We start from the raw sequence: 20,425 nt of genomic DNA, 5'->3' as shown, positions 1-20,425 counted from the left end.
CATACTGGTTCCCTTGTGCTGGAACACCACCTGATGTAGCCACAGCATGCTGGTTCCCTTGTGCTGGAACACCACCTGTTGTAGCCACAACATGCTGGTTCCCTTGTGCTAGAACACCACCTGATGTAGCCACAGCATGTTGGTTCCCTTGTGCTGGAACACCACCTGATGTAGCCACAGCATGCTGGTTCCCTTGTGCTGGAACACCACCTGATGTAGCCACAGCATGCTGGTTCCCTTGTGCTGGAACACCACATGATGTAGCCACAACATGCTGGTTCCCTTGTGCTGGAACACCACCTGATGTAGCCACAACATGATGGTTCCCTTGTGCTGGAACACCACCTGATGTAGCCACAACATGCTGGTTCCCTTCTGCTGGAACACCACCTGTTGTAGCCACAACATGCTGGTTCCCTTCTGCTGGAACACCACCTGATGTAGCCACAACATGCTGGTTCCCTTGTGCTGGAACACCACCTGATGTAGCCACAACATGCTGGTTCCCTTGTGCTGGAACACCACCTGATGTAGCCACAGCATGCTGGTTCCCTTGTGCTGGAACACCACCTGATGTAGCCACAACATGCTGGTTCCCTTGTGCTGGAACACCACCTGATGTAGCCACAACATGCTGGTTCCCTTGTGCTGGAACACCACCTGTTGTAGCCACAACATGCTGGTTCCCTTGTGCTGGAACACCACCTGATGTAGCCACAACATGCTGGTTCCCTTGTGCTGGAACACCACCTGATGTAGCCACAACATGCTGGTTCCCTTGTGCTGGAACACCACCTGATGTAGCCACAGCATGCTGGTTCCCTTGTGCTGGAACACCACCTGATGTAGCCACAACATGCTGGTTCCCTTGTGCTGGAACACCACCTGATGTAGCCACAACATGCTGGTTCCCTTGTGCTGGAACACCACCTGATGTAGCCACAACATGCTGGTTCCCTTGTGCTGGAACACCACCTGATGTAGCCACAGCATGCTGGTTCCCTTGTGCTGGAACACCACCTGATGTAGCCACAACATGCTGGTTCCCTTGTGCTGGAACACCACCTGATGTAGCCACAACATGCTGGTTCCCTTGTGCTGGAACACCACCTGATGTAGCCACAGCATATTGGTTCCCTTGTGCTGGAACACCACCTGATGTAGCCACAGCATGCTGGTTCCCTTGTGCTGGAACACCACCTGATGTAGCCACAGGATGCTGGTTCCCTTGTGCTGGAACACCACCTGATGTAGCCACAGCATGTTGGTTCCCTTGTGCTGGAACACCACCTGATGTAGCCACAGCATGCTGGTTCCCTTGTGCTGGAACACCACCTGATGTAGCCACAGCATATTGGTTCCCTTGTGCTGGAACACCACCTGATGTAGCCACAGCATGCTGGTTCCCTTGTGCTGGAACACCACCTGATGTAGCCACAGCATGCTGGTTCCCTTGTGCTGGAACACCACCTGATGTAGCCACAGCATGCTGGTTCCCTTGTGCTGGAACACCACCTGATGTAGCCACAGCATGCTGGTTTCCTTGTGCTGGAACACCACCTGATGTAGCCACATTATTATTATTATAATCAAGGGGGAAGCGCTAAACCCGGAGGATTATACAGCACCTGGGGGGGGGATGTGGAAGGCATTCAGGCTTAATTCGGGGAACTGGAGCACAGATCCAATTCCCTAAATCAAGAGCCCCTCACCAACATCAAGGAACCTTCCTTGAGGGGGATGTAGCCACAGCATGCTGGTTCCCTTGTGCTGGAACACCACCTGATGTAGCCACAGCATGCTGGTTCCCTTGTGCTGGAACACCACCTGATGTAGCCACAACATGCTGGTTCCCTTGTGCTGGAACACCACCTGATGTAGCCACAACATGCTGGTTCCCTTGTGCTGGAACACCACCTGATGTAGCCACAGCATGCTGGTTCCCTTGTGCTGGAACACCACCTGATGTAGCCACAACATGCTGGTTCCCTTGTGCTGGAACACCACCTGATGTAGCCACAGCATGCTGGTTCCCTTGTGCTGGAACACCACCTGATGTAGCCACAGCATGTTGGTTCCCTTGTGCTGGACCACCACCTGATGTAGCCACAGCATGTTGGTTCCCTTGTGCTGGAACACGTCTACCTTCATTTACACACAACACTTTGATTACAGCCAAACATCGTCACTGAGTGGTGTAGTTACCCCTAATGGTGTGTTCAGGTGCCCCTGAGTGGTGTATCTACCCCTAGCAGTGTAGCTACCCCATTGAGGTGTATTTAGGTGTCCCTGAGTGGTGTATATATAACATTATAATAATCAAGGGGAAGCGCTAAACCCGGAGGATTATACAGCGCCTGGGGGGGGATGTGGAAGGCATTCAGGCTTAATTCGGGGAACTGGAGCACAGATCCAATTTCCTAAATCAAGAGCCCCTCACCAACATCAAGGAACCTTCCTTGAGGGGCTGAGTGGTGTAGGAACCCCTAGTGGTGTGTTCAGGTTCCTCTGAGTGGTGTTACTACCCCTAATAGTGTGTTTAGTTGCCCCAGAGTGGTGTAGCTACTCCTAGTGGTGTGCTCAGGTGCCCCTGAGTGGTGTGCTCAGGTGCCCCTGAGTGGTGTAGCTACCCCTAGTGGTATGTTTAGGTGCCCCTGAGTGGTGTAGCTACCCCTAGTGGTATGTTTAGGTGTCCCTGAGTGGTGTAGCTACCCTTAGTGGTGTTTAGGTGCCCCTGAGTGTTGTAGCACCCCTAATAGTGTAGCTACCCTTAGGAGTGTTGTTACCCTTAGTGGTGTCCAGGTGCCCCTGAGTGGTGTAGCTACCCTTATTGCCGTGTCCAGGTGCCCCTGAGTGGTGTAGCTACCCTTATTGCCGTGTTCAGGTGCCCCTGAGAGGTGTAGCTACCCTTATTGCCGTGTTCAGGTGCCCCTGAGAGGTGTAGCTACCCCTAGTGGTGTGTTCAGGTGCCCCTGAGTGGTGTAGCTACCCTTATTGCCGTGTTCAGGTGCCCCTGAGAGGTGTAGCTACCCCTAGTGGTGTGTTCAGGTGCCCATGAGTGGTGTAGCTACCCTTATTGCCGTGTTCAGGTGCCCCTGAGAGGTGTAGCTACCCCTAGTGGTGTGTTCAGGTGCCCCTGAGTGGTGTAGCTACCCTTATTGCCGTGTTCAGGTGCCCCTGAGAGGTGTAGCTACCCCTAGTGGTGTGTTCAGGTGCCCCTGAGTGGTATAGCTACCCTTATTGCCGTGTTCAGGTGCCCCTGAGAGGTGTAGCTACCCCTAGTGGTGTGTTCAGGTGCCCCTGAGTGGTGTAGCTACCCTTATTGCCGTGTTCAGGTGCCCCTGAGAGGTGTAGCTACCCCTAGTGGTGTGTTCAGGTGCCCCTGAGTGGTGTACCTGGTGGGAGTGTTATCAGCAGCAGTATCAGTGGTTATCATAGGGTTGCTCTGTTAATGCTCATCACTCAGTTGTCTTTCCATAATTTCCCCGGGATGGGAGTGTTGTAGACTGGTCCTTCACTTAACTCTCATCTTTCCTCTTTATTAGGTACAGGTACACCCAAGTACAATTATCATACATAGTGTAAATTGCCCACCAGGATAACCCAGTCAAAATGATTTGTATTTCCACTGTGGTCATTGCAAGTAACTCCTCAAAGGCTAGTAATTAAGTTTATTTAGGTAGAGGTACACATAAACATATTATTATTATTACAATCAAGGGGGAAGCGCTAAACCCGGAGGATTATACAGCGCCTGAGGGGAATATGTGGAAGGCATTCAGGCTTAATTCGGGGAACTGGAGCACAGATCCAATTCCCTAAATCAAGAGCCCCTCACCAACATCACACATAAACATAGTTACACACATTATCATACATAGTAACATGTGTAAATAACCCTCTAGGATAACCCAAAAAAGTCAGCGACTTATTTCCATCAGGGTCCTCGAGTCAATGTTGGATTTTTATTATCTTTTACCAAGGTTTCAATGTAATTATTATAACTAAGTGCTAAACCCATGAGGGTCATACAGCACTGAAGGTTTCTGTGCAGTAAACTCCCCTCAAGGAAGGTTCCTTGATGTTGGTGAGGGGCTCTTGATTTAGGGAATTGGATCTGTGCTCCAGTTCCCCGAATTAAGCCTGAATGCCTTCCACATCCCCCCCCAGGCGCTGTATAATCCTCCGGGTTTAGCGCTTCCCCCTTGATTATAATTATAATCAGAAAAGAAGCGCTAAGCCACAAGGACTATACAGTTGATTATAATAATAATAATAATGTGCAGTAAACTGAAAATGCTGCTTCTGATGAACTTCAAGCTTAAAATTCTGATTCGGTTAACTGATAGAAAATTTCAGTATAGTTTTAGCTTATGCAGGTGTAAATGTGCTAATTTTATAACAACCATTAATTTTCATATAATTACCAGAGAATGCCATTTCTGGTGCTTTCTGTAAAGCAGTAATATATCTTAATCACCCAAATTGTATAATATAGTACTGTATATTCCATATTATCAAGTTTGTTTGTCCATAGTTCGATCTCCAACACGGATGGAATGATGGGCGTGTCTCCTTACACCTGCTGTCCTTGTTCACCTAGCAGTAAGTAGGTACCTGGGTATTAGTAGACTGGTGTGGGTGGCATCTTGGGGGAGGACAAGATTGAAGGACCACAATGGAAGTAAAAGTCCTTGATGCACTGACTTTCTTGGGCTCTCCTGAGTGGCTAACTATCTTCTGGTTAATGTTAAAAGTCCCAACAAATCTTAAGCAATCAGGTTTGATGAAGGGAAGAGGATACCTGCAATTCACTCACTCAGGAATCCTTCACTGGCGTCAAAACACTTCCCTTGAAGGGAACTGAAAAAAATAGAAGCTTATTTTGACATACAGTACTTGTAAAGAATTTTCTATTTGTCTTGTCATACAAAACCTGAGGAACTAGAGGTAATTAGGTTTGATCTGAGGAAGGGGCAGCAAGTTAGCTCCATTCCTTTGATCAAGAGCCCACCACCAGCATTAAGGCACTCCCATAGAGAAATTTTAGCATCCTCAGGTATCCAAGGTGACAAGTCTCCTTTTTTTTTTTTTTTCAACAAGTTGGCCGTCTCCCACCAAGGCAGGGTGACCCACCGAGGCAGAGTGACCCAAAAAAGAAAGAAAATCCCCAAAAAGAAAATACTTTCATCATTCAACACTTTCACCACACTCACACATTATCACTGTTTTTGCAGAGGTGCTCAGAACACAACAGTTTAGAAGCATATACGTATAAAGATTCACAACATATCCCTCCAAACTGCCAATATCCCAAACCCCTCCTTTATTTTAGCCTAAACTTTTAAAAACTAAGTCTAGGTCTTAAGTAGCATGTAAGCCTTATGATACTTATTATGCATTGCATAAACAGTGACTTTTTTTTTGTACCTATTATTCTACTGATACATTTAACTTCATTTTTCTATATGGCTCAAAGAAATGAACATTATTATTACATTAACAAGGAATCATGATTGACATGGCTCTCATAACATATTTAATGTCCTTGATTTAAAATTGGTGGTATAGGGACACGGCAAAGATTGGTTAATTGAATTTGAAGTCTATCAACCACACGAGTACCGCCATTTGTTGGGTTACACCCACGCATCCACTTCCCTCGGAGATTGAAGCTCTAATTTACAGGGTAATTCACCAAAATTTTTCCCTGCTCTTCAGGAGAGATGCCTTGATTTTAGTGAGAGGCTCTTGATCCGAGGAATAGGACATTTCCTTCTTTGATTGAACCGGAATGCCTCCTAAGTCCCAGGTGCTATATGAAACCTGCATAAGAAAAAATCCTGTTCATTACTGTTATTTGAACTGCGCTGTATAGCCCTTGTGGCTTAGCGCTTCTTTTTGATTATAATAATAATACTGTTATTTGAAGCTTCCAACTTGAAATAATAATGTATAAGTTAAACCATTACAGTATTGTAATTATAAATGTACTCAATATTTTGTATCCAAATTAATATTCATTGGAGCGCCTCTGCAAAGACAGTGATTATGTATGAGTGATGGTTTAAGTTTTTTCTTTTTGGGTCACCCTGCCTCAGTGAGAAACGGCCGACGTGTTAAAAAAAAAATGAAAAATACTAAAATGGAAGGGTTATGCAGCACTTTGGGTATGGGAGGCAATCAGGTTTGATGCAAGAAAGGGAATGTGTGTGTCATTTCCTTGGGTTAAGAGCCCTTCACCTGCATCAAAGCCCCTCAAAGGATTCATAACCAAATTTACTCGCCAATTTGTGCTGAAATGAGCCATATGCATTTTGAACTTAAATCCTGATAATGCTACTGTTTTTCAGTATGCCCAAGTTATTAAAATGTACACAAAGTTTTTCTTTTTCGGGCCACCCTGCCTTGGTGGGAATCGGCCAGTGTGATAATAAAAAAAAAATGTCAATAAAAAATAATAATAATAATAAGTCAAGTGAAGTACTAAACTTCACTAAAATATTTTGACATTTGTCCCTTTTAGCCAGTCAAATCTTTTATTGCAGTAATACCTTCACAAACTATCATGTCATATTTCCTTGAAAGTAACTTTATACTGTAATGATTTAGTCTAAAGAAAAACCCTGGAAGTGTTCACTGAAAAGATTTGATTTTTGACAATTGTCTCAAAGAAAATTATTATAATCATGGGGGAGTGTTAAGCCCGTAGAGTTATACAGTGTCTGTGGGGGGGTTGGAAGGTATTCAGGGAACCGGAGCACAAATCCTGTTTCCTAGATCAAGAGCCCCTCTTACCAGCATCAAGGAGCCTCCCTTCAGGGGGTCTCAAAGTGTTCCTTACCTTGTGAAGATGCAGTTTTAATGCCTTGGAACCATTCAACCAGAATTTTTGGTACTGTAAATATATAGTAAAGCATTTTCAACTACCATTATTAAAAGCATAATATAGTTGGAATGCCAGGCATTCTAAAACTACTTTAATTAGATGAATCTTCAGTATAAAAAAAATACCAAGAATTTCTAATATGAATGGTTCTAATTTGAAGCTTCGTCACTGAAGGAATATTTGATAAGATTCATTTTTGTTTTATTTTGATATTTTATTCAAATTTCTGATTAAAAAAAATAAAAATAAAGTTCACAAATAAATATATAACCATATATACTGTATAAATAGTACAGTGTATATATATATATATATATATATATTATATATATATATATATATATATTATATATATTATATATATATATATATATATATATTATATATATATATTTTTTTTTTATGTATGGTTAGGTCACCCAACCATTTTGAGGAACCAATTCTGGACACTAGTTTCAAGCTATGCAAGACAGTTTTAAAATATTTAATGAGCAGTTTCCAGGGTAGACATCTGTGGCCCAAGTTTTATATCTGTACATGCATGTAGCAGTTTATGGCAAACTAAATACTGTACTTACTTTAATCTTTAAAAAATACCTTTAAAATTTTAAAATGACAAACTGCACACAAGGCACAACACAAAACTATACCTAACATAAATCGACAAGTCAAAAACTTAACCTTCACAGGAGTATATTTTCGAGGGAAAAAAATGTTAATGTGCAATTTACTGAACTAACAACCAACAGAAACAAATGGTAGTAGTGTAACTAAACACGGCTAAAAACAGGTTAACAGTAAAACAAGATAATGAGGTGCACAAATAATTTATAAGGTAATCTGTAAAGATATTTAATGGATGCAGTTGAAAGAATGGTATTGACATTGTCTAGGATATTTTATCTCGTAAATAAAATGTCAAGTAGGGAAGAGAATATTTTACACATTTTGCTACATAAGCCACCCCAAGTACAGTAAAACTTAAAATACTCAACCCTACATGGTATTTTTATTTAAATATCCAGTTGCACTTTGTGCTACTCAGTTTAATATATTGCTTAAAAATATTTAATATTTTGAAGCAAATTACTATGTACTGCCTTAACAACTTTAAAAAAATATATATAATTACCTCTTATTAATACTAATTCCTCACAAAAACTCAATGTGATGTGGGTCAAAAATTACAGACAAAAAAGTTATATAAATGACACAGCAAACTAAAACCTTTCAACATTATTAATGCAAACCTTATGTTAGGCAAAACATACACAGGTGCCAACCATTATAACAAAATATTTCAAGCCAAAAATAAACAAACAGATTTAGTGGCAAAGCTCATTACAGAATAAACACTCAAATACATAAAAATTTACCTAAAAGTAACATTCCCGTGCCATTCCTGGGTACTTACTGTTACTGCTGCTTGGTCTAACCAGTCAGCCAGCTGAAGAAACACCCAAACAAACATTTGACCAATAGTATTAATAATATTGGTCTTGGCTTTAAAAAAAAAAATTACTCGTGGCGACTTTTCCGTCTAAGAAATCGTGTAAAGTATTAATATAAGTGAAAATTTTCTTGAGATTTACCAGCAGCAACCAAGGAATGGCATAACCAGATCTATAATAATTATTTATGAAAACTACTGCTCACCTACCACAGGCATAACCAAGAGCCAAACTTGTCAAAGAGTGAGAGCAAACATATAAAAGGATGACAGAGCCAATCCTACAAAGAGATGACAAGAGCCAAACCTGCTGCTGTGGGTGGCAGCTCACCTTCACACAGCTCCTATACCCCCTTTTCCTACTGCACACTTGAAGCCTAAGAACCCAGTGGATTTAAAGAATACTTAGTTTACAAACTGCATAACTGTTTAGTAAACTACAATACAAAGTTGTCTAAGAATGAAAACACTGATCCCACAAGAAATAATAATTTTTTTTTATTTTTTTTATTATCACACTGGCCGATTCCCACCAAGGCAGGGTGGCCCGAAAAAGAAAAACTTTCACCATCATTCACTCCATCACTGTCTTGCCAGAAGGGTGCTTTACACTACAGTTTTTAAACTGCAACATTAACACCCCTCCTTCAGAGTGCAGGCACTGTACTTCCCATCTCCAGGACTCAAGTCCGGCCTGCCGGTTTCCCTGAATCCCTTCATAAATGTTACTTTGCTCACACTCCAACAGCACGTCAAGTATTAAAAACCATTTGTCTCCATTCACTCCTATCAAACACGCTCACGCATGCCTGCTGGAAGTCCAAGCCCCTCGCACACAAAACCTCCTTTACCCCCTCCCTCCAACCCTTCCTAGGCCGACCCCTACCCCGCCTTCCTTCCACTACAGACTGATACACTCTTGAAGTCATTCTGTTTCGCTCCATTCTCTCTACATGTCCGAACCACCTCAACAACCCTTCCTCAGCCCTCTGGACAACAGTTTTGGTAATCCCGCACCTCCTCCTAACTTCCAAACTACGAATTCTCTGCATTATATTAACACCACACATTGCCCTCAGACATGACATCTCCACTGCCTCCAGCCTTCTCCTCGCTGCAACATTCATCACCCACGCTTCACACCCATATAAGAGCGTTGGTAAAACTATACTCTCATACATTCCCCTCTTTGCCTCCAAGGACAAAGTTCTTTGTCTCCACAGACTCCTAAGTGCACCACTCACTCTTTTTCCCTCATCAATTCTATGATTCACCTCATCTTTCATAGACCCATCCGCTGACACGTCCACTCCCAAATATCTGAATACGTTCACCTCCTCCATACTCTCTCCCTCCAATCTGATATTCAATCTTTCATCACCTAATCTTTTTGTTATCCTCATAACCTTACTCTTTCCTGTATTCACCTTTAATTTTCTTCTTTTGCACACCCTACCAAATTCATCCACCAATCTCTGCAACTTCTCTTCAGAATCTCCCAAGAGCACAGTGTCATCAGCAAAGAGCAGCTGTGACAACTCCCATGTTGTGTGTGATTCTTTATCTTTTAACTCCACGCCTCTTGCCAAGACCCTCGCATTTACTTCTCTTACAACCCCATCTATAAATATATTAAACAACCACGGTGACATCACACATCCTTGTCTAAGGCCTACCTTTACTGGGAAAAAATTTCCCTCTTTCCTACATACTCTAACTTGAGCCTCACTATCCTCGTAAAAACTCTTCACTGCTTTCAGTAACCTACCTCCTACACCATACACTTGCAACATCTGCCACATTGCCCCCCTATCCACCCTGTCATACGCCTTTTCCAAATCCATAAATGCCACAAAGACCTCTTTAGCCTTATCTAAATACTGTTCACTTATATGTTTCACTGTAAACACCTGGTCCACACACCCCCTACCTTTCCTAAAGCCTCCTTGTTCATCTGCTATCCTATTCTCCGTCTTACTCTTAATTCTTTCAATTATAACTCTACCATACACCTTACCAGGTACACTCAACAGACTTATCCCCCTATAATTTTTGCACTCTCTTTTATCCCCTTTGCCTTTATACAAAGGAACTATGCATGCTCTCTGCCAATCCCTAGGTACCTTACCCTCTTCCATACATTTATTAAATAATTGCACCAACCACTCCAAAACTATATCCCCACCTGCTTTTAACATTTCTATCTTTATCCCATCAATCCCGGCTGCCTTACCCCCTTTCATTTTACCTACTGCCTCACGAACTTCCCCCACACTCACAACTGGCTCTTCCTCACTCCTACAAGATGTTATTCCTCCTTGCCCTATACACGAAATCACAGCTTCCCTATCTTCATCAACATTTAACAATTCCTCAAAATATTCCCTCCATCTTCCCAATACCTCTAACTCTCCATTTAATAACTCTCCTCTCCTATTTTTAACTGACAAATCCATTTGTTCTCTAGGCTTTCTTAACTTGTTAATCTCACTCCAAAACTTTTTCTTATTTTCAACAAAATTTGTTGATAACATCTCACCCACTCTCTCATTTGCTCTCTTTTTACATTGCTTCACCACTCTCTTAACTTCTCTCTTTTTCTCCATATACTCTTCCCTCCTTGCATCACTTCTACTTTGTAAAAACTTCTCATATGCTAACTTTTTCTCCCTTACTACTCTCTTTACATCATCATTCCACCAATCGCTCCTCTTCCCTCCTGCACCCACTTTCCTGTAACCACAAACTTCTGCTGAACACTCTAACACTACATTTTTAAACCTAGCCCATACCTCTTCGACCCCATTGCCTATGCTCTCATTAGCCCATCTATCCTCCAATAGCTGTTTATATCTTACCCTAACTGCCTCCTCTTTTAGTTTATAAACCTTCACCTCTCTCTTCCCTGATGCTTCTATTCTCCTTGTATCCCATCTACCTTTTACTCTCAGTGTAGCTACAACTAGAAAGTGATCTGATATATCTGTGGCCCCTCTATAAACATGTACATCCTGAAGTCTACTCAACAGTCTTTTATCTACCAATACATAATCCAACAAACTACTGTCATTTCGCCCTACATCATATCGTGTATACTTATTTATCCTCTTTTTCTTAAAATATGTATTACCTATAACTAAACCCCTTTCTATACAAAGTTCAATCAAAGGGCTCCCATTATCATTTACACCTGGCACCCCAAACTTACCTACCACACCCTCTCTAAAAGTTTCTCCTACTTTAGCATTCAAGTCCCCTACCACAATTACTCTCTCACTTGGTTCAAAGGCTCCTATACATTCACTTAACATCTCCCAAAATCTCTCTCTCTCCTCTGCATTCCTCTCTTCTCCAGGTGCATACACGCTTATTATGACCCACTTCTCGCATCCAACCTTTACTTTAATCCACATAATTCTTGAATTTACACATTCATATTCTCTTTTCTCCTTCCATAACTGATCATTTAACATTACTGCTACCCCTTCCTTTGCTCTAACTCTCTCAGATACTCCAGATTTAATTCCATTTATTTCCCCCCACTGAAACTCTCCTACCCCCTTCAGCTTTGTTTCGCTTAGGGCCAGGACATCCAACTTCTTTTCATTCATAACATCAGCAATCATCTGTTTCTTGTCATCCGCACTACATCCACGCACATTTAAGCAACCCAGTTTTATAAAGTTTTTCTTCTTCTCTTTTTATAATAATTTTATATTAATTTAATCAAGAGGTAAGTTGTATGAAGTCCCAAATAAATGTATGTAAATTGTAGTGCAGTGACTAGTTCCCCCAAAAATTTGGGCAGCACCACAGTTTACTGCATCAAACCACAACAAAAAGGGTACTGTTGCTCTTGGCAGCTGTACACAGCATCATGGTTTGATGACAGAATGAGGGATATATGTATGGCGAGAGAATAAGTAACAGCTAGTAAAGTACAAATTCTGACAATTGTGTGAACTGAATGGGAAATAACTGCATATCAGAACAGGACAACACTATCAAATACAGGTAGATAAATTAAAATCCTAGTTACCGTAAATTTAAGTGTGCTACAAGGTTGTTAAATTTGCATCAGTAATTTACTTATAAAGTACAGTACTGATAAAATTATAATCAACTTTGCTTTAAGTTGCAATTTACGAACTATTTTAACTATATTCACGAGATGCACTTAATTACGAAAATCTTCGTGCTAACTTCATTATCCTATAAATCAGGTTCACTTAAAGATGGTTCCTTGATGCCAGCAAGAGACTTGAACTGGACCTATGCTCCCTGTTCTTGAATCAAACCTGAATGTCTCCCATTTCTCTAGATACTGGCCCTTGTAGGTTTATCACTCCTTGAATGTAGTAGTATAATTCCCAAGAACAAAATGTTCTTGGGAATTATACTACATTCCAAGAACAATTATACTACATTCCAAGAGCAAAATGTTGAAAATAAGTGATGAATTAAGCAGCAGCCAAAGTACTGCACTAACACTTAATATTGCCCTCCATGACATGCCAGTACTACCCACCAGTTCTTGTACCACAACATCTATGTACACAAAGATTTTTGTTGATGATAAAACTGTTGCAAAGGAGAAAAAATATAATTTATAAAGCATTTCAGGATTTACTAAAGCTATTATTCATAATAAAACATGATAAAGTACTGTACAATTAGCGTGTAGGTCTGATACGCCCAACACTACACTCTGCTAATACTTCGTATCACTCTAGATCAACATACTGTATTCAGAAAAGATTAACACATTAAAAGAAAATCCAAAAAATATATTCACAAGATAGATTTGCTACTGGCATTTATTGTAACTAATTACACATGCAAACAGGAAAAAGCTGGAAAAATAAAAAGCACTCCACATTATACTATCTGGTTTAGGTCCCGCTCTTACAGTATGATTGCAAATGTCAGGTGCGCACACCTATGAACACAAGAACACTAATAGCACCTGCTTATGAGCAAAAAATATTAAGCACTCAGTCTACCTTATATTACAGAAAAAATGTATGTCAATATGCAAAAGTAAATTGTAAATAAAATTAGGTCCACATTCTTCCTATTCCTTATAAACTTATTAAGTTATAAATATCACTGAGGTATGATAGAGTCCAAACACAGCAGCTCAGAACAGAGGCTGCAGGGGCACATTGTATGTACGTGTGTAAGTGTGCATGTGCATGCACGTGTGGTGTGCATGTGCGTGCACGTGTGGTGTGTATGCATGTGCGCGTGCATACATGTACTCACCGTAGTTGCAGAGGTTAAGCCACAGTTTGTGTGCTTGCACGTGTTCACGTTGTGTGTGCATGTGAGTGATGTGAGAGAGAAACATACACACACTGCAAACTTACAGACAGAAGTAAATTATTTTGTGTTGTACAAGTTAAGTATCAATAGGTACACAGGTAAGTAGATAATTAAACCTGTTAAACAAAAACTAAACATGTGCCCAGACTCAACTGTGAACACAACATGTGGAAATTAGGGAAAGAACAGGGAGGAGAGAAAAAAGGGGTAAGAGGGGAAAGTGAAAAATCAAGGTAAGGTCATAAACTTGACAAGTAAAATATAAATTACCAAGAGTAGACCAATACAAAAGCAGTTCGAATAAACACGTGAATAGAGGTGTTTGCGCAAAGCAGAGACATGCATACACTACTTGAGAGAGAAAGAGGACACTCAAGACAAAACGTGTACAATGTTTTTGCAAGTCTTAACATGTGCAGGGAGTGTATGATGCAGCAACAAATGTATGCAAAACTGGTATACAATGTGCATAAGATATAGCAACAAAAGTATGCAATGTTCACAGGGTACAGCAAAACTAGAACATGACTAAGTGGGGGCATTAACAAGTATTGACTTATACACTACAATCTCTTGACTCTGGCCATGTGAACACATTACGCAACATCAATCAGTTTCTTCTGCCTCTGTAGTGAAAGCTGGCATGGTAGAAGAGGACGTCGATGAAGGAGCATGGTTGGTGATGGGTGAGGGGTCAGTCTCACAGTGCTGATGGTCATCCGATGTACTGGGTTCAGATGAAGGAGTCGACTTTGCCACATCCTCTAGTGAACCTGCTTGTTGGGGACGACACACACCTGTCAGATAGTTATACTTCACATGTATAATCACAGAAACACATATAACTGCAATAATTACACTATAAAGTAGCCAACAGCTAAAATATTTAATTACAGCACACAGGATTTACCAAAAAACACTTTACCAGATATCACGTTCACCATATCACCTACAGCCCATTTATCCTGCTTTTCTGACAGGTACTTTTACCTTCCATTTCTATAATAAACATTCAGTTCCACACCCATTTTTTTTTTTTTGTAAATCTCTCAGAACACTGCATAGTCCTATCTATAACATTAAAAAATTTAACTACACTAGCTGCCTCCAATTTATTAACTTTTTTCTACATCTAAACTAAAATTCAATAAGTATCTTTCAATTCTATAACTCCCTTGTTTGAACATCAATCATGATTTATCCCACACTCAAGGGCACCAATACAAATAGATATGTTAGCTTAATATAAAGCCTCCCTAACATGACCCTGCCTGCCAATGGAATAGTGGTCTATCCTCATAGTTCAAATCTTAACCCTTAATATGCTCATATCTAGCCATGTCTGAGGGCAATGTGTGGTGTGAATATAATGCAGAGAATCTGTAGCTTGGAAATTAGAAGGTGCGAGATTACAAAAACTATTATCCAGAGAGCTGAGGAGGGGTTGTTGTGGTGGTTCGGACATGTAGAGAGAATGGAACAAAACAGAATGACTTCGAGAGTGTATAAATCTGTAGTGGAGGGAAGGCAGGGTAGGGGTCAGCCTAGGAAAGGTTGCAGGGAGGGGGTAAAGGAGGTCTTGTGTGCGAGGGGCTTGGACTTTCAGCAAGCATGTGTGAGCGTATTTGATAGTGAATGGAGGCAAATGGTTTTTAATACTTGACGTGCTGTTTTAGTGTGAACAAAGTAACATTTACGAAGGGATTCAGGGAAACCAGAAGGCCAGACTTGAGTCCTGGAGATGGGAAATACAGTGTCTGCACTCTGAAGGAGGGGTGTTAACGTTGCAGTTTCATAACTGTAGTGTAAAGCACCCCTCTGGCAAGACAGTGATGGAGTGAATGATGAGTCTTTCTTCTTCGGGCCACCCTGCCTTGGTGGGAATCGGTCGGTGTGTTAATAAAATAAAAAATCTACGCACCCCATACTATCCTCCAATGCAAACTTTTCCCACTATGACTCGAGACCATGGAAACACAGACACTGTGATAAATGTAAATGAGGATTTTTACTATTGTGCTTAAGTCTTCTCAGTTTTTCCTAATTTTTTGTTCACACTTAAAAATATTATTGCATTTGTGGGTATTAATATTATAATTAGTTGCCTGAATTTGGTCAATACTGCCTAGCCTAATCTATATAGGATAAACAGAGAAACTGGCTAAAGTTCACGTACAAAAGTGCAAAATAAGAACAGGATGTGGCATTTTCTTCCATAGATAAAACCTCCTTCCTCAATATAGTAAAAGTGTGCACCGATTTACTAAACTACTGTGGCGTGATCTACCTTTACATTTGCCTTTGATGAGTTCCGAGAGTTTTTCCTATTACCAAAGCCCGGCCTTGGGCAAGGCTTGTCTGGTGCTTGCCTGGTAAATCAGGCTGGTGCTGCTGTTGGACTGCTGACCAACATATTCATCACAGCCTGGTTTATCTGGTACCTGGTGAAGATACCTGTCCAGTTTCCTCTTCAAGACTTCTACATTTGTCCCAGCAGTGTTTCTAATATCTAGTGTTAAGATGTTGAATAGCCCAGGGCCACTGAGTAATGCTAATCTCTTCCCTGCAAACCTTACTCTTAATTCTAAAAATACCAAGACATTTCTCCAACATAAAAGTAACCAGTTCAAACATTACATGTAATTATTTTAGGCACTACAGTAATCTTCGATAAATAATTTTCTCATGTAAAACTACCCTAGGGAACACATTTAAATTGTACTTATTACTATAAGAGGTCACAGCAAGTGTTGAAAATAAGATACTTCACTAGATAGCTACCAGTCTGATAATCTCACTAATGCAACAAAAAATTAATTCTCAGAACTGCCATTAAAGGATTACAAAAAAAATAAAATATAATGGTATGCATGAACCCTTTAATACATAGGCTCTCCTACTTGACACATACGGGTTTAATACTTCCCCATGAATATACCAGGTCCTCACTTTACTTAAACAAGGTGAACACAAAATTATTTACACACACACACACACACACACACACACACACACATTACTGTTAACATATTTCATAACCTTCCTGAAGACTATAGCCATCACTTGTTCTAACTTCCTAAAGACTACCAAATATGTTAAGATATTCTATAATTATTTATAACTAGCCAACCAACTTATCTATTACCACGTATGAATATTTCAACTTTTATTCATTTCTGCTAACTGCAAAACAAAGGAATTGCTTATTGTTATATTCACAGAGAAATAATGCTAAACCTGTATGGGTTATCCAGTGATGCAAAGTGAGTATAGAGGGTGAGCTGTTGTGTAAAAGGAGAAAGTTATAGTTTGCACAAGCTGTTTCAATTAAGAAAACCTTGAACATTTGCCATGTGTTGTAGTGTATTACACATCCCACTTGCATACAATCAACATTCTTCCACTGACTATTCCAGACAGAATTCTAACAGCTTTAAGTCCACTTTTCCAGCATTCTTTACTTTAACCCTTAAACTGTCCGAACGTAGATCTACGTTTGCACGTGTAGCGCTCCAAACGTAGATTACTTTTTTTTTTTTACATAAACAATGTAAAATCAAACAGATCTACGTTTGGACGTTTAAGGGTTAAACCCTTTACTGCACAATTCAATTAATGACATTCAGTGCTACACCACTTACAGCAATATGTAGCAACTACTGAGGCATGCTTCTCCCTAGCTACGAGCATTTTAAACTAGCCTACCATTTTCCTTTATAAACCAATGAAGTATCAACTGTGCTAATTCTTCTGTAGCTCATTAGGAATATAAAAAATAAAAAGGAGTGGACAATTAACAAGAAATGCTATAAACAATAAGCAGCTAATGATGCTACCAAGTTTGAGCAATGATGCCTGCATGTAGTATTTATCAAACTTAACTATACCCACATTAGTTTTAGTGCAGTACATAATTCTTAATTTATGCCAGTAGTATTGCCTAAATTCCCAAAAGAGCAAGACTATGCTAATGATGCAACCCATCAAGGTTTAGTGAAGATAAACCTGTCTCTTTGTGATTAAAGGGTTCCAAGAGTTATACCTGTCTTCCTTGCTGAGCTGTAACATAACCCACTAAGTCATGTGAAGTTAAACTAGTATGTCTAACTGAACTATGAATTGCCTTCACGGTACAACCCACCTTCCTGGCTGGACGTAGCCTTAGTGCTGGAAACTTCAGATGAAACCACACCTTCCTCATCATCATCATCCTCAGCAGAGCTGCTGCTTCCAGATTCTGTAAACAGAGCACTGCCTTACTTGAATGTATAAAATGCAGTAACTAAGATGTCCCTAATTTCCATTAAGACATTTGGAGGGATATGTTGTGTATCTTTATATGTGTATGCTTCTAAACTGTTGTATTCTGAGCACCTCTGCAAAAACAGTGATAATGTGCGAGTGTGGTGAAAGTGTTGAATGATGATGAAAGTATTTTCTTTTTGGGGATTTTCTTTCTTTTTAGGGTCACCCTGCCTCGGTGGGAGACGGCCGACTTGTTGAGAAAAAAAAAAAAAAAAAACATAAGTACACATTCCTCATAACCACAAAGATGGCCCAGCATGGGGAAGGGGTTGCTGCCACCACAGTAAGGTGATATAGCACCGGTCAAGTAGGAATGGAGACTAGATTTCTGTAACCTCTGAAACAAGCTGCATTAACACACACTAGCTTTATCAAATGCATATCTGCTTGGTACATGTGTGCATTCACATTTATTTGGTACAATTCAATCATGAAATGTGAACGTTTTATGATCATTTGTTTTGGCTTGGCAAGACTCCTACATTGAAAATTTACCATAGAATTTCATTGAAAATGCACTCGTTAGATTTCCGCACCTAGGTGCATTTTCTTTCATAACATTCTTATGATTTTTTTAAAATACAATTAGAACTATAAATATAAAGCCTTTGAAACACTACAGGAGCCTAAATCTTTAAAAGACTTGTGCAGACAATTTATATTATTTATGAAATTTATACTGATGGAACCTCTAGGCACTTAACCCTCACAAATTATACAGTCGACAGTACTAGCCCTTGTCACTATGATCACTTCAACTATGTGATTTCACACACCAATTTCGTACAGGTCAGTGTGCTCAAGAACGTCAGGACTACCCCAATATCTGTGATGACCTGACCAAGCTGACTGCTATGACACTGCTGCTTCTCTCATCATAACAAATTAAACTGATTCTCAACAATTTGATGCCATATCAGACAATGGTTGCTTTCTATTTGTCTACCGAGATTTGCTTTATTGATTTTTTTTACCACATACAGTAGGTCCCCTACTCAACATTCCTGAAAATCTTTAGTCAATTGTTCAATTCTAAACTTGTTTATCTATAGACACCCATGTTATAAGTTGAAATTCCCTCCTTCCCCTCTCTAGTTTCATTAAAATAATTACAAAGAAGATTTTCAATATTTTACATTCAATACTGTTCATCTTCACTTACAAATATTAAACTTTTATAGAAAATACATATGGATTACAACATTAAGCAACCAAGAAAAATATCCAAAATTCAGTTGTACTTTGTCTGGCAAGGTGTCCATTTCCTTTTGAACACTACACAAATAACCCGCACATAGAAGAGAGGAGCTTACGATGACGTTTCGGTCCGTCTTGGACCATTTACAAAGTCAGTGTGACTTTGTAAATGGTCCAAGTCGGACCGAAACGTCGTCGTAAGCTCCTCTCTTCTATGTGCGGGTTATTTGTGTATCGTTCCAGTCACGGTGTTGTGCCTTTTTTTGTTATTTCCTTTTGAAGTTGTACAAGATTTAAATTGAAAAACCAACCATAAGACTTAAGTTTTAAAATATACTCTTTGGATTATTTTTTTTTATTTTAACACTGGCCGTTTCCTACCAAGGCAGAGTGGGTCAAAAAAGAAAAACTTTCATTCACTCCATCACTGTCTAGCCAGAGGCATGCTTACACTACAGTTATAAAACTGCAACATTATCCATACACAAATTGTTTCTGGTCAGTCTTTCTCATCTATGTCAGTATAAACCAGTTTAAAGTGCTATTCAAAGATTGTTCAACAGTAAAAGTGAAAGGGCAAGTGAACTGTGTGCTGTAGCAATGTGTGCTTAACAGCTGCAGCACCAGTTTCCACTGCTGTGTCCTCTGCAGCAGTAAGTACTCCTGCTGATTCCAAGGTGCCAATGTCAAAAGTGGAACATCATAAGTCAAGAGCTTCTGTATTTTCCTCTTTTAGTCATCCCTTGCTATATTCCAGTAACTTTTGCCATACCCAGATCTTCAACAATGCATGTCTAATGCTACAGTCCCTCCTAGCAGTAAGCCCTAGTTCAATTATCACTTAATATACCACAGCAATTTTGTTGCAACACATCAAACGACCTACCTTCATCCTCCACACCTCCCTCCTCATCCTCTACCTCCTCATCCTCATCCTCCTCTTCACTTGATGAGGACTCCTGCTCATCATCATCCTCTTGGTCCTCATTAATAGGTAGTGACGGAGGCCGCAGAGGGGCAAGATTTTCCAGGCGTGGAGCAGAGGGACGTTGCTTTCGCGCAGGATTCCAGTAAAAGCAATAGGCACACCTGAATGCTATAAAATTACACACTATCAACAATCATACAAATACTATATACATTTTTTTTTTCAACAAGTCGGCTGTCTCCCACGGAGGCAGGGTGACCCAAAAAGAAAATACTTTCATCATTCAACACTTTCACCTCACTCACACATTATCACTGTTTTTGCAGAGGTG

The 20,425-nt window shown here is 40.3% G+C and overlaps 1 protein-coding gene and 1 long non-coding RNA gene across 7 annotated transcripts in view; one reads left to right on the top strand and one right to left on the bottom strand.

Annotated features, from left to right (window-relative positions):
• Positions 1–3,457: 3,457 nt before the first annotated feature.
• LOC128704015 (uncharacterized) lies at positions 3,458–20,068 on the top strand. Its single transcript, XR_008409402.2, has 3 exons — positions 3,458–3,545; positions 4,538–4,605; positions 18,759–20,068. It is a non-coding gene; the product is annotated as an uncharacterized lncRNA (long non-coding RNA).
• LOC128704013 (endoplasmic reticulum junction formation protein lunapark-A) overlaps positions 11,996–20,425 on the bottom strand; it is a 27,262-nt gene continuing 18,832 nt past the window's right edge. For 5 of the 6 annotated variants that reach the window (XM_053798917.2, XM_053798918.2, XM_053798923.2 and 2 more), the window contains 3 exons: positions 20,053–20,262; positions 17,806–17,901; positions 11,996–14,461 (listed from right to left, as the gene is read on the bottom strand). In XM_053798917.2, coding sequence (XP_053654892.2) covers positions 14,271–14,461; positions 17,806–17,901; positions 20,053–20,262 — 497 coding nt within the window. In that variant the 3' untranslated portion in view covers positions 11,996–14,270. The remainder of the gene's footprint in view (positions 14,462–17,805; positions 17,902–20,052; positions 20,263–20,425) is intronic. The other variant, XM_053798919.2, reaches the window with a different exon arrangement.

Source organism: Cherax quadricarinatus, chromosome 66 (assembly GCF_038502225.1).
Source record: "Cherax quadricarinatus isolate ZL_2023a chromosome 66, ASM3850222v1, whole genome shotgun sequence".
Taxonomy (NCBI): Eukaryota; Metazoa; Arthropoda; class Malacostraca; order Decapoda; family Parastacidae; genus Cherax; species Cherax quadricarinatus.
This window is presented reverse-complemented; position numbering and strand designations above follow the sequence as displayed.